The 14,415-nt window shown below is 33.7% G+C and overlaps 1 protein-coding gene across 4 annotated transcripts in view; it reads right to left on the bottom strand.

The window, feature by feature from the left end:
- LOC118746305 (ras-related protein Rab-26-like) overlaps positions 1–14,415 on the bottom strand; it is a 44,328-nt gene that overhangs the window by 18,083 nt on the left and 11,830 nt on the right. The window contains exon 1 of one of the 4 annotated variants that reach the window (XM_036480151.1): positions 2,817–3,668. The exons of 2 other annotated variants lie outside the window; for them this stretch is intronic. In XM_036480151.1, the coding sequence (XP_036336044.1) occupies positions 2,817–3,605 (789 nt within the window). In that variant the 5' untranslated portion in view covers positions 3,606–3,668. Of the gene's footprint in view, positions 1–2,816; positions 3,669–14,415 lie in introns of those variants that run through there. One more of the 4 variants, XM_036480152.1, reaches the window with a different exon arrangement.

The raw sequence follows: 14,415 nt of genomic DNA, 5'->3' as shown, positions 1-14,415 counted from the left end.
TTTTTATTTTAATATGTGGATTAAAACGTTTCTTTCAAACAATTCTTTCACTAATTCGGCTTAAAACATATGATAATTCCGAAAATGAGAATCGATTACGAAATTTGCCAAAAATCTCTCTAATATCAAGTTTTATGCAATGAACCTATTTTGGTGAATGAGTGACCAAAAACTGAGAGTTATTTTATGTGAATAACTTAAGCTCTCTCTCCGTCCAAAGTTGCAGTATTTGGTCGAAAGTTTTACTTAAATTCATTGAAGCTGTCAAATGATCAGCGATGTAGCATTTGTAAATAAAAAATTAATGCGGTAATGAAAGAAAAGAAAGAAGAAAATTGAAATCACCAACGAAGTATTTGGAAGGGTAATAATATCAATTGTCTTTATTTCGCACCAATATGCGAAATAGTGCCAATTGACCTTATTTCCGTTGATCTTGTTACCTGTCACCAATATTCATCAAGTCAATCGGCTATAAAAGTTAAATACATGCAGTTTTAAGTGACATCGTTAATGCAGAGGATATGTACACACTAGGAATGTTAGTCCCGAGATCCCGGTCTTTTTGAAGTCCCGAAAATTCCGGAATTATTTGCCTAGAATCCCGGCATTTTCGGGATTTGTAATTTACACTGGTAGCAATAATAGCACCGCCTTATATTGACCAGTTTTGGCTATATTTCTTTTGTTTATTTAATATTTTTTTTTATAAATGTGTAGCTCAATATACATCTAACTCCTTGCGACAGGCAAACTAAGGGCCAAATCTAGTAAAATTGCGTTCATAATTTTTCTCTCTAATGTCAGGTTTTTTTAAAAGAACTTTGAAATTTGGAAGATATGAGTAATTCAAAATTTAATTAGTAAATTTCAGTGCAATGTACTTCAAAAACCAGTATTGGTATTATATGAAAGAGAAGGCTCTGTAGAGCGAAAACAGATTACATTTTTTGGAGCGTAAGGGACGGGTAGGTATTGAAAATACCCTTTCATAATTTTATCCTTGAAAATCCTTGGAATTTTGCAATTTTTATTTTTGAAAAAATTATATGTTAGGGAATAATTTTATTAGCTTAAAAAGTAAAATAGATTAAAGGGACAATTTCAATTCCTATTCGTCCTTGTGGACCCCAAAAATTCTTTCATTTGGTACCCATATTTTTGTTTTACATTGTACTGAAATTTTTAAATAAGTTTTGGAATTAATCATACCTTTGAAATAATAAAGTCTTAAAACAAAAACATGACGTCAAAGAAATGCCCATTTATATGCAGTTAATTAGATGTGATATGAGGTAGACTTAAAAAATGTAAATTATGAATAAACAAAAGGAATATATATATATATATAATATATATACATTTAATTACTGTCTTTCGTTTAGTTACTTATGCAATAATTTTCTCTTTAAATAAAAAAGTACGTTCCAAACCCACTTACTTATTATTTATTATATGGTAGGAGAGATTCTCAAACCATATTGATGCAATTTTTTCATGTAAAGTTGTTGATACATAATAAATGTCTAAATCCCGGGACTGATTCCGGGATCCCGGGATTGAACCAACGACATATCGAAAATCCCGGGATCGTAAAGATCAAAAAAATTAACATCCTTAGTATATGGATATGTATCGATGGTCCTTTGTATAGTGTACAAATGTAAATATATACATAGATGAAAATTTTGAAAAGCGAAATTAAAACCGCAATATCAGTACTAGCGCTCAAAATGTCAAATATTTATGTTGAACCAAATATTAATGTGCAATCGCTTATGTGACCAAAGCAGCGATATAACTGCAAAGATGTGGGAGTAAACATACGAGTACGTATGTATTTAAGCATATGCATGTATGTATAAGAAAATCCGCAAGTGGGCGTGTGCTCAGCTCAAAGGACTGTTTTGCGTCTGGTGTAATAGGGTTCTGTGAAGGCCAAATTGTGGTTGACATTGATGTGTTTGGCGATTTTTTTTTTCATTTGTCGGAGGCGTGAAGCAATGTTCATATCTACCTACATATTATTTTAGACCTATGTGCATTATGTATGTATGTACATATGCATAAATTCATTTTAGTATAAAAATAATTTTGAAAAAAAGGCTACAATGATTTTCTCCCACATATGTATGTATGTAAAGAGCAAAGTCTATGAATAGTTTGCAATTTTTTACGTTAGCCAATTGACGGTATTGAAAAGACAATAAGTAGGCCGTATGGATTCCCAATTAGTAAATACAGTGAAAGTTTTAATATTATCAACTTCTCACTTCCCAAGCACCGTTTTTATTTAATTCGGAAATATAAGTAAATGTGGGCTCCAAAATGGACTCATAATATTTTCGGAAATTTGGAAAATTCGAAAAAAAATCAAAAAGCCTGAGAAAAGACCCGGGATTAGTCTCCCTGGGTTACAATTGCGTATTAATTACATACATAATGGGAGATCAATTATTCCCCAACTCATCTCTAACGCACTTAGTTAAAAAAAAATTATGTACGGTGTTGGCATTTTGACTGGGTATTCGCTTAACAAACCCATGATCCCTGGTTGGAATCGTAGCTGGCGCAAATTTTGTTTTTATTTTCCAAACGACTAGTCGCTTTTCATACACCTTCGGATAAAAAGCGAAATAATTAGTCTCTTCATAGGACATGCTCGTTCACGTTCGAGGTGATATTAGTCGTATGATCCCTTGCAATTGAGCCCGGAGTCATCCCGGATTAGACAAATTTTTTTGCATGGGAGTCTTATAAGTTATCTACATTTAAATGAAAAAAAGAAAACGATATTATAATCCTTTATACCTCACCTTTCCCAGCATGTCAAACTCCTCGGCACAGTCAGTGTAAGAGTTGACACTGCTCGCATGTGACGCCATCTTGACGTTCGACTTTGTATCCAGTGAAACCATTCGCATTAAAGCGCGGCCAGCATTTCTACAGAATGTAGCACCATCCATGGTTGTCGGTGGTGGATTAAATGCCGCTATTGTTGCGTTGACGCCACCAGTCGCAGCCGAGTCATTCTGCATTACAGTGCCAAAGGACCGAGTATGATGGGCCAGGCTGCCTTTGCGTCGCAATGGAATGCTATTATTAGCGTTCATTTTTAAATCTGCACTTGCGATAGTGTGATGGCGAGTGATTTTGGCGCTGCCACCACTGCTGGAGGACTTAAAACAAACGCCACTGTGCATGCTGGCTCGTCGCAGTTGCTGTAGCGGCTTAGTTGGCAGCTGTAGCTGCTGCTGAACTTCCTTCTCCTGATAATAGTGATGGTGCACAACGACACTTGGTCGTCGCAGATACTCATCTTCGTCCGAGTCTGAAGCGATGCTTAAGCTTTTGCTTCTGGCATTTGAGTTGATTGTGTCGTTTGAATTCGGAAGCGGTTGCCCAGGTACGATATGCTGCCATGTAGGTTTGTGCAGCGACTCACGTCGTGGTATGTCCGCATTGTCACAGGCATCACTATCGTCGTTTTGTGAGCTTTCATATCGCAATTGATGATTTTGTGACTTTCTTGAGGGACTTAGTGAGATGCCTGTTTGCTGTGGAATGGGAGAACTTCCACGTCGCACAGCTGATTTGCGTTGCATTGTGCGTATGTATGTATGTTGGCTTAATATATGTACATATATGGCTAATGAATTATCATAAAATTATTTGTGCACAGTTTTAACTCTCACATCTCGTTATTATTAAATTGCTTTATATTTTGTAGATTATTTTTCAATTACTATTAGTATATTTATAGATTTATAGTTAATGTTATATGTTTCTTCGGGAAAGAATAAGGTTAGCTAGAAATTTTGACTTTTGTTTTATTCAATCGAAGACTGGTTTTAATATACATATTACACTTTGGAACAGTTCTTTAGGGCCCCAATTAAACCATACGCATTTTGCTCCATCTCATCACAATTTTTTCCGCAGCAAATTTGGTTAAACGAATGAACCACTTTCGCCCAGTGGGGGGAGGGCTGTTGGCCCTTATTCTTAATACTTTAAAGGAGCAATTCTTGTATATGAGGCATTCTTTTTCATATCGGCCACCAAATTTATTGTCACACTTTCGATTGGCTTCAAATCTTTTTATGGGTTCCATACATTAAATAAGCTAACACTTATTCAAGGATTTTTCTTTCTTTTATTTCTTCAGAGGTATGCTCTGTTAAAGTTTGGATTTTTTCGTGATTCCGACAAACCCTCAAAAATAGGCTTGACAATTTGAGGACAAAGGTTAACAAAACGCAGACTTTTCTGTGCATGCCGAAATCCACAATAAAATGTGACCCTCCTCAAATAATAACCAGGGTTAGCATTTTAAGGCACTAAAAACTTGAAAAAAGGCAAAAAAAACCACCTTATTTTTTATATTTGTTATGTACATCCTTTATGTAAAATGTGCATGTCCAATTAAATATATAAAAAAAAAATACATACAGTGGTCAGTGGTTTATAGCCGAACCACTTTTTGTTGTTCTTTAATTTTGGTTATTTTTTATAAAAATATAGTTCATTCTTTGACAAAACCCGTGCAAATCCAAGTTTCCAACTTTGTGCAATATTAAAAAAGAAAAGAAAGTTTTCGAGAAACTTTCGTACAAATTTCTAGCTTTTTTAAAAATTCTAAAAAATGAACCGTAATTTTTAGCCATTTGAAACTTGTACTTTATTCTCCTAGAATTCAATGGGCTACAAAATTGCATACCTACTCAGAATCTAATTAAAAACCCCGAAATTTTTGCAAAAATTTGTTGATTTTTGTTTTAGCCTGCATAAATTCTTAAGGCAGTGTCGCTCGATTGATGCATTTGTACAGATTTGTACATTTTGATATTGGGCTATTGGTACAAAAAAAAAGTGTGCCAATTGTAGTCAAAAGATTGGTACAATACAGCAATCTTTCATTGAAAAATTTAAACAAATTACTTTTCGTGATTGGGATAAAGAAAAATATGTGCCCTTAAACTTGTATTTATAAGGATGTTGTTAAATAATGAACTATATAAAACTAACTAAAATTAAATAACAACAAAAATAATATTTTAAAACTTGTCAAAATTTGACTATGATTAGTCGGACGTGCTATCACAGTAGCACAATGCCACTACTATTTGACGTACAAACAAAATACGGGCACGAATTTAAAAATTTCAACCCTGTTTGTGTGAAATGTTTAATATTTATTAGTATCAAACTATGTTGAAATAAAAATGAAAATAAAAAAAATATTTTGTCAGAACCCCCCGAAAAAAAATCCTGGCTACGGCTCGGTATGTACATGCATATCTCTACTATCTATATCTATACTATATATAAAATTCAAACCCAAAAGAGCGTGAGAGCAAAACAGCCGATGTACTGGGTCGATTTCTATGATTCAAGTTTTAAAATGACATATTTCTACCACAGTAGAAAACAGTGGTAAATTTAAAATGAAATTTTAATAATAAGTATGTTTAATTAAACTATTAACCCAGACGTACCTAATGTACTAGATATAGTACAGCAAGAACATGTAGCAGCATGCTCACATTTGAATGTGAGCAAAAGCGCGATGCATACTCAACTGCTTAGTGCGCGTAAGGCGTAAGGGTCATCAGAGATTGAACCCAAACAAAATCTACTGTTAAAATTTTGTGTTCGTGTGCTTCAAAGTTGGACAAAAATAGAAAATGCAAAACTACAACATACGGTTTGAAAGGTAAGAATATAGAATAGAATTGAAAGGTATAGAATATTATATTTATTAAGAAAATTTTTATTTCATTGGCAAGTGAAAGAAATATGGTGACACTTTCGGCGTGACATGAAAAATTAAGATTTTTTTTTTAAATTTCATGAATTTTGGATAAACAAATTAAGGTGTACTATATTTAATACATTAGGAAAATATGCATTGTATTTTTTCTTAATTTCACTTCACGAAGTTCTTGCTATATTAGAGGAAGATGATACAAATGAAAATAGAGTTGAAGAAGTGGTTATTTTTCCACCAAATAATGCCACGGGTGATTTGACAGATGAAGACTCTGGGGATGAAGATTATATGCAGAAGGATAGTCTCCCAGCTTCACAACTACAGGCCCCGGCAGATGTTGTATTTGAAAGAAAAAATTACGAGAATACTTCTTCAGAAGACTCGGATGACGACTTACCACTGAGCCTACTACAAAAGCAACAGAATGTTAGCAAATGCAATGTGGAAAGGCAAACGAAATACAATTGGGTATAAGAAGATTTGGCGGTGATTGTAACAGATTTCGAAAATTTTGAAGTTTTAGTGATCACCGAAAGCCCGCTGGAACTTTTTTCAAAATTCTTTGATGTTGAAGTGATAGAACTTAATTTATCTGAGAGTAACAAGTACGCGCAACAAAAAAATGTTAACGCAATCATTGAGAAGCGTGAGATTTTGGCATTCATTGGAGTTTTGATTCTAAGCGGATATTCCAAGAAGAAAATGTTCTAGGAACACGAACAAGACTGCCACAATGACTTGGTCTCAGAAGTAATTTCTAGGGATAGATTTGATTTGATTTTTTGAAATTTTCACGTGTACGACAATCAACACATGAACATCGATGACAAGTTTGCAAAAGTAAGGCCTCTATTTCGTCTACTGAATAAAAAATTCATGGAGAACGCTCCAGTCGAATAAATGCATTCCATTGACGAGGCCATGGTACCGTACTATGGCCGTCATGGCTGTAATACATCCATGGAAAACCTATTCGTTACGGATATAAGTTATGGGTCGGTGCCAGGGTGCGTCAACAAACATAAGCAACGAATACGCAGATTTTGGTGTTGGTGGAGGAGTCGTGCTAGAATATGCACAAGCCTTACGCGCCAAGTGGCCAAACCGGAACTTCCATCTCTTTTGACGTAGAATACGTCTTACCTTAAGGTATGGGGGCTATGTTCAAATGTTGTAGTTGTAATTTTTAGAGCTTCACAAAAACGCTTATTGCACGAGAACTAATAAAGCGATTTCAAAGAAAAGTGTGGCGTTTCAAAGATAAAATTCCAAACCTGTCGACAAATTCATTTTTGTAAATAACCAATTCGGTTTCTGTCGTAAAAACAACGGTAAATATTGCCTTATTTTGGGGTCAATTTTGAGCCTTTAAAGTGCTCTAGCAACTTATTGTTGGCATATATAACTTTCATTTTCGGGATATAGGTTCTTTGGAGCAGTAGAAATATTATCGGGTACAAATTTTATATAAATTTAACAAATATTGAGCATTTTAAGGCAAAAAATTGTTGAAAAAATTTGCAAATTTTTTTCATTACCAAAATGCTCGAAAACCGCTCGAATGATTTTGTTTTTGTTTTCTTTAATCAAAAATTCAAGAGTTTTCCTTGCGTTTGGTATATGGGAAGTATTGGTTGATATCTTCTATATATGTTTATTTTATTCAAATATATGGGCATAAATGATTTTCCATACAAAATCACCTCGTCATCATTTTGCAAACACGTGCATATGTTGGAAGTGTGGGAAGGAGACAAAAAGTATGTATGTGTGTATTGCAAATAATTTGCAATACAAATTTGCAATGCAATGATGCTAGGCCATTTGCACCGGATCGCGAATAGCCCTAATAAGAGAAAACTGGTTAAAAGACATTTTTCTAACAGATTCGAAGCACATGAAAAAAGTAAGCGGGGAAGCTTCTCTTAAAAATTCTGTTAAATGGGTGTTGATTATAATTGAACAGCCGAAACTTAACCTAACTTAATGCCACGTCGGAATCTGATTCATTTTGATATCTAAGTTCTATGTTCCGTTAAGTTGAATTAAGTTGCCATAATCAGGCTTTTAGACTTAATGCACGCATCAATATGTACATAACTATGTTCAAATTAGAATTGATATGGTAAAGTAATTTAGCACTGTTTTTTATGGGCTGAAGTGGCATGCACAACAGTACATATGTATGTCTATTTGTTGGGCACCATAGGAATTCGGCACATTGTTTTCGCGAAGTTGATAAATTAGTAAGTGCGTTAAAGGCTGAGTTTTTTGGCTTATACAAAGTGGAATTTCGTTACTAAATAAAAAAAACCTTTAAAATAATAGAATAGCGCAAAGTGTTTAAAAATGCCTAAAGCTAAAAGAAATTCGTCAAGACAAACGGCCCGTAGTCGGAGAATAGTAGCAGCGGCGCAAATACTCAGAAACGATGCCTGCAATCGGAATTAGATCTGCGTTTATTTATCGACCTCAAATCAATTATATATGTAGGTGATTTGTACAATAAAGTCTATCTACACATATCAGTGCCGTACCTATCAGTGTCAGTGAAAAATATAATATCGTTGACCAGTCCCAAATAGAGTTGTTCAGACCGTCCGGCACAATGCCGTTTTTTACCGTCAGTGCTGCTTCAGTGTTCGTTCCGTAATTTTTTTATGCACTCTAAAAACTGCATGTAAAACTGCTACTGAAAAGTGTTTATTTTCAAATAAAATCTGTGTATGTATACGCATAAGATGCTCAAGACTGGATTTTTGAACATGAGATGTTTAAAATACACACACCAAATGTTTATAATTGCAAACGTTTTTAACGCAAAAATACAGTCCCTTTAAATAATAAAAATTAAGTACATTTGATGTGTAATTTTGCTCTATGCGACAAATTTGGTATGTAAAAGTAAACAAGCAGTTTTTAATTCTATTAACACGGTGTCTAAATTTGCACACTTAGGAGACGAAACTGGAAACCTCTCTTAATATGCGTTAATTTAAACAAAAAACTTTTAGAAGAAATTTTAAACATTTTATGTGCAAACTGTGTAATTGTGAACACTAAGAAAATTCTATAGAAATTTTTGTAGTTTAGTTAAACTAATGATTTAACTATACTTTAAAATAGTTAAATTTACGGGCCTAAAGGCCAAATTCACAGTGCTGTAGTGAAAATCTGTAGTTAACTGCCGATTCTGAGTTAACTACGTACTGTGAATTTGGCCTTAAGTGTTTAGAATTCAACAAAAACATTTCAAATTTGTTCTACGCCACACATATAGTAAGTAAAAGTTAAAAAGCAGTACTATTTAAGTTGATTAACAAATTTTACATACATTAAGAGAGGAAACTGGATACCTTTTTTAATATGCTTGAATTTAAACAAACATTTTTTAGAGCGAAGTTAATTTGGCAAAGATTTGTTTGTGTATTTCACTGACGAGATGACGGTATTCTATTGCATGTTTTGTTTGATATGGAGGGAAAATTAATCGAGTGGGTACGGAATTATCCAGAATTATATAATTTGGCAATAACTGCCAATTAAACATTAGTAAAATAAGTCATCTTGGTTTCAATGAACTTCATTTTACTGAAAGTACCGGACGACATGCTACGGATGTGTATGAATTGGTATCACTGATCGATGATGATTGGCAATGATACTGAACTGATACGGCACTGATTTGTGAAGATAGATCTTAACTTTTATTATTATTACCAATCGATTGCAACTCATTATATGTACATACATATGTACTAGGGTAACAATTGTAATACACATTGTAGGGCCCCATGGCGTATACGTATCTTTCGGGAACGTTTTATACAATTCTAAATATGGATAGATGAAAAAGGAAAGCAAAAATAAAATTTGTTCTTTTTTCCGGTAGCTATGTAGATGGAACGATGGATGATGCTACTGACACGGCTTCCAATCTTGAGTTGGAGTCATTGAGTTACGCATCAACTTCCAGTGAAGGGAAGGTGACACGATTTTTTCACCCCTCTTCAGTACAAAAATAATACTAGACACTTATTTAGTCTTTGTTTTCATTGCGCTCTAATAGCACGTGCCCACCATTAATTAATAATCTGCTTTATTCGACCACACCGCATTTTTCAATGTTTCTTTTTGCTTCCGTATTGTGCGGGGTGCGGATTTATAAACAGCGCACATATGAACATAAACAGATACATATTTACATTATCGATTTTGCGACATCATTTCATTAGCCTTTGAAAATACGCACCCGTAGTTAATTCATGTACTTGGGTGAAATGAAGCATGTATTAAATGTCGATCTATTTATAGTTTACAAGTTACGATATGAATAAAAAATTTGAGTTTAAGTGAGAGCGTCTGAGTTAAAAAAATATCCTAATATAAGTATCCTTATCTAAATACATATTATATTTACTGTGACTATAGGTTTCGCCGATTTTATTACGTTGTCCAGTTTTTTCTAAAATATTTAGCCTTGATTTGGTTTCACTTACAACCAACTTTGGAAAGTTTTAGGGTTAATGAGAAGCTACTGACTTCATATACATACTTACATATGTACATTAGACCGTATTGTCTTATAAGCAAGCAAAAAAGTTCGTGGTACACCCCTTAGTCTAAAGTATTTTTGCAGGGCAATTTCGAAATAAGTTTTTTCTGTCGAACCTAGGAGTCGCTTTTTACATTTTTGAATGACACCTTCATCTATGCATATAATAAAATTGAAACAATCCGATGTCTTCATTTAGAGCAACAGAAGCCAAATCAACAATTTTTAGAATTTTTTTCTGTCTGTGTGTATGTTTGTACGCGCATCACTTGAAAATTAATGCATGGAATCGAATGCAGTTTTCAACGATGTATTACTAGAGGTCTAACTTAAAATATAGAAGAAAAAAATTAGATGCAATCTGTTGGAAAATTTAACTTTCGGTAAATTTATACGATAAGGTAATTATTGCAATATGGCTGTCAAAAGAAAGAGGTTTACGAAGGCTTACAGCTGTAAATATTTTTGTGGAAGGTTGCCACCTGTTTGAAAATTTGGATCCAATTAAATTGATAAGATAAATTAAATATTGCAATATGAGGATCAAGCGAAAAATTTTAGGAATTTTTACTGCCGAAAATATTTCTGAGAGGGGTTGCCACCTGTTTGAAAAATTGTATTTGATTAAATTGATAAAATAAATAAAATATTACAATACGGATATTAAACAACACAAAAATACCTTTAAGATACGCGGGGTATTTGCTAGTACACAATAAAATATTTTTTTTTTAGTTTGGCCCTACAATTACCACGCCCATTGCGAGAGGATTCTTGGATTTAAAAACAATGTTGCGGAAGAAATGTTTTTAGCGAAAGGACTTTCTGCCAAAATCGACAATAAAATCTTTATTTTGTAAACTTTAGTCTTAAAATTGCCACGCCAATTTCTAGGGGTTTGTCGCATTAAGCAAAAATTTTCCCGAACAACCATTTGTACTGGATGGGTATTCTACCGGAATCCGCAATAAAATTTATGTACATTTTTGCAAAAACACATTTTTGACACCTAGCCTATATAAAGTATATAGCACGGCATAATTTCTAAGTCGATTATGGAGATTAGAAAAATATAGTCATAATTTTGCAATTACTACTCATATCCGTAAAATATAGCAGAACATAGTTAAAAATTAAAAAAAAATTAGCTTTTTTATTACTTCTTTTTAGTAGGCTATAGCTTTCCTGCCAAATTTTTTAAGCTAATATGTATTGCTTTTTTATTTACAACCTTCCGGCAACGCCGTTCGTGGAAACTATTTTTTATATACATACATATCAGTGTTGTTGCGAATATTATTCCGAAATAAAAGTCCTTTCCGTTTATCCCAATTAAACAAGTTTGGTATCAAATAAAAGAGGACTTACAAAACTTGAAAACTGATATGTCTAAACGAGGAAAGTCACATATTGAAAAATATTTCAATAAAAAAATGTTAATTAATTACTATAGAACAAACCTTGTGTCAGGTATATGAATTTCTTTAGTATTGAATTATAAGAACATATAAATATTATTTCTGTTTAAAAGCTATTTTAGTCCTCTTTGTTTGTTTATTATCCGGAAAGGTCTTTTATTTCTGAATAATATTCGCAACAACCCTGATACATACATACATGTTTCGTAGCGAGGATTGTACTTTTTGAAGGCAAAATTAGTTTGAAGCTTTTATTGCTTTTTTTGCTACTTGTAACTTTTTAAAAGTATTTATTTATGGATATACATACACAATGCGCCGGATTCTTGTTTTCGCACAAATCGAAAATTTAAAATTTTTGTATAGAAAAGTAATAGCAAAATTTAAAATTTTCGATTCGTACGAAAACAGGAATACGACCCAATGTGTTACATATGTATGTACATACATACATATATGTATATATTTTTTTACATTCAAAAATTATAGTTATAAGTCAAGTCACTGAAAATCTATGCCTAATTTTAAGCTACCGATTTGTTATTTATCTATTAGTCGTCAGCGAAGTGGCGAATCGATGACGGCTATTGTTACTTAGTTATTTTTATTTATTTATTTTTAAGTACTTATTTACGTTTTTAACTTTCATCTCCTACATCCATTGAAACTAGTAATTATAAATAAACTCTCGGTCGTTTTTTTATGTCATAATCACCGTTGTGCACTAATAAATCTGTCTAATAAATGAAATGAAAGAAAAATTAAAAAAAAAAAAATACAAATTTCACTGATGCTTTCACCTCGAGAATTTTTTGAGCCACAAAGTCAATTGCGGCAAACACAAACGAAAACAAATGTTCGTTTCGTTATTTGATTTTACACTTATTTGCCACTGTTTTGTTTCTGCTTTGAGTTTAATACGAATCTCAAAAGACGTTAAGCTTCGTCCTGTGTTATGCACCGACTGACCGCTGCGGAGTGCAGCAGCTGTTTTAATAAATTGAATTGAAATTCGAGGCCAATGTCGACAGCAGCGCTTGCGTTGTTTCGATTGTAGTGGGCGTTCTTATCACTTTTTCTTGTTGTTATTTTCATTCTGCTGTATCAGGTAAAAAATTTACACACGCTCATGCTGTTTTCGTTGAATGTGGCCAACGATTAATTTCCGATGCAACAATCGCTGTACAAACAATCCGCTGTCGAAACTCAGTTTGGTCTGTATGGGCCGGAAATGCGCAGTAAACTGAAATCAGCGCACGCTGTGTGGCGGCGTTGGAGTCTTTAATTGAGACTGCAACAGTCGGCACCCAACAGATAGTACAGCCCGATGTTGTCTGCCAAGTAAGTAGATATGTAACTAGCAACATGTTGGTAAAGGAATATGTAGCAAGCAACATGTTGCTATGTTGAATTATAATTACAAGTACATACATATAGGGGTTTTCAATAGGGGCGGCAAAGGTGAAATGGAAAAAAAACACGCAGTGCTTGAGATATTAATTCTTTTTTGTTTAAAAATGGTCATGTACGTGCGACCGGCGGCCGCTGTACCTGAGGGGTTAGACGTGCATTCTACCACTTCGTAGGACCTAGGGTAGGGTTCGATTCCTTGTCCCAGAACATGTAAATTAAAAAAGTTGTTTCTAACAGCGATCGCTCCTCGGCTGGAAAAGCTTCGCGTGTCTTTCTGAGGCGGCGTAAAATTGTAGGTCCTTCCATTTGAGTTTTAACATCAAGACGTATATCATAAATTGGAAGAGAAGCTCGGCTAAGCACTTAACAAAAGTGTAAAGAGCCTTATAGCCCAGTTATTCATACTTAGCTTTGTCACATAAGAATCTGTTAAATGGGCTTGCGTATAAGCGGTTACCCAACGCATACCACTTAAGTTGAGGTGGGCTGAGCTGAACTTAGTTGAGTTGAGTTAATTGAAGTGAATTGAGCTAAAATATCTTGAACAACATAACAAAATATAGCATTATGTTACATAACTTAACACAACACAATATAACATAAGATAACATAACAATATAACATAACATAATATAATATAACATAACATAATATAACATAACCTAAGATAATATAACATAGCTTAACATAACATAACATAACATAACATAGAATAATATAACATAACTTAACATAACATAACATAACTTAATAAAACACATCATAGCAACTCAACATAACACAACTTAACATAACATAACATAACACAAAAAATAAAACACGCCAAAACAAATAAATATGGTGAAAAAATTTATAAATTTCAAACCGAATAAATGTAATCAGTATAAAAAAAATTATAATTTATGAGGTGCTGATTCAACAGATGGACCAAAGTCCGGATCTGGAAAGAGGAGAGTGCTTGGTTCTGACAGAGCCAGGGGTCAGAAGCGATGGGACGGGATAATGGAAGAAGATAAGCTTATACGTGGTAGCAAAAATCCTAGTAACATAACCAAAAATACGATTTGTTTATTTTCCTTCAGACATGGGCTGACCTCAAAAGGCGCACAAAAAGAAGATTTCGAACTATATTCGTAATATAAATATGACAGGCGGGGTCCCTTTCGGCATTCACGGTTGACGGGGATCGAAAAAACCCTCGACTGCATCACTTCTATGTCGAAGACCGCAGCACCAAGTGGCGCAGCGCTTGGAGT

The sequence above is a fragment of the Rhagoletis pomonella genome, unplaced genomic scaffold (assembly GCF_013731165.1).
Source record: "Rhagoletis pomonella isolate Grant_MI unplaced genomic scaffold, Rhpom_1.0 Rhpom_scaffold_00010, whole genome shotgun sequence".
NCBI lineage: Eukaryota > Metazoa > Arthropoda > Insecta > Diptera > Tephritidae > Rhagoletis > Rhagoletis pomonella.
Note: the sequence above shows the minus strand (reverse complement) of the source record. Positions and strands in the feature narration are given on the sequence as shown.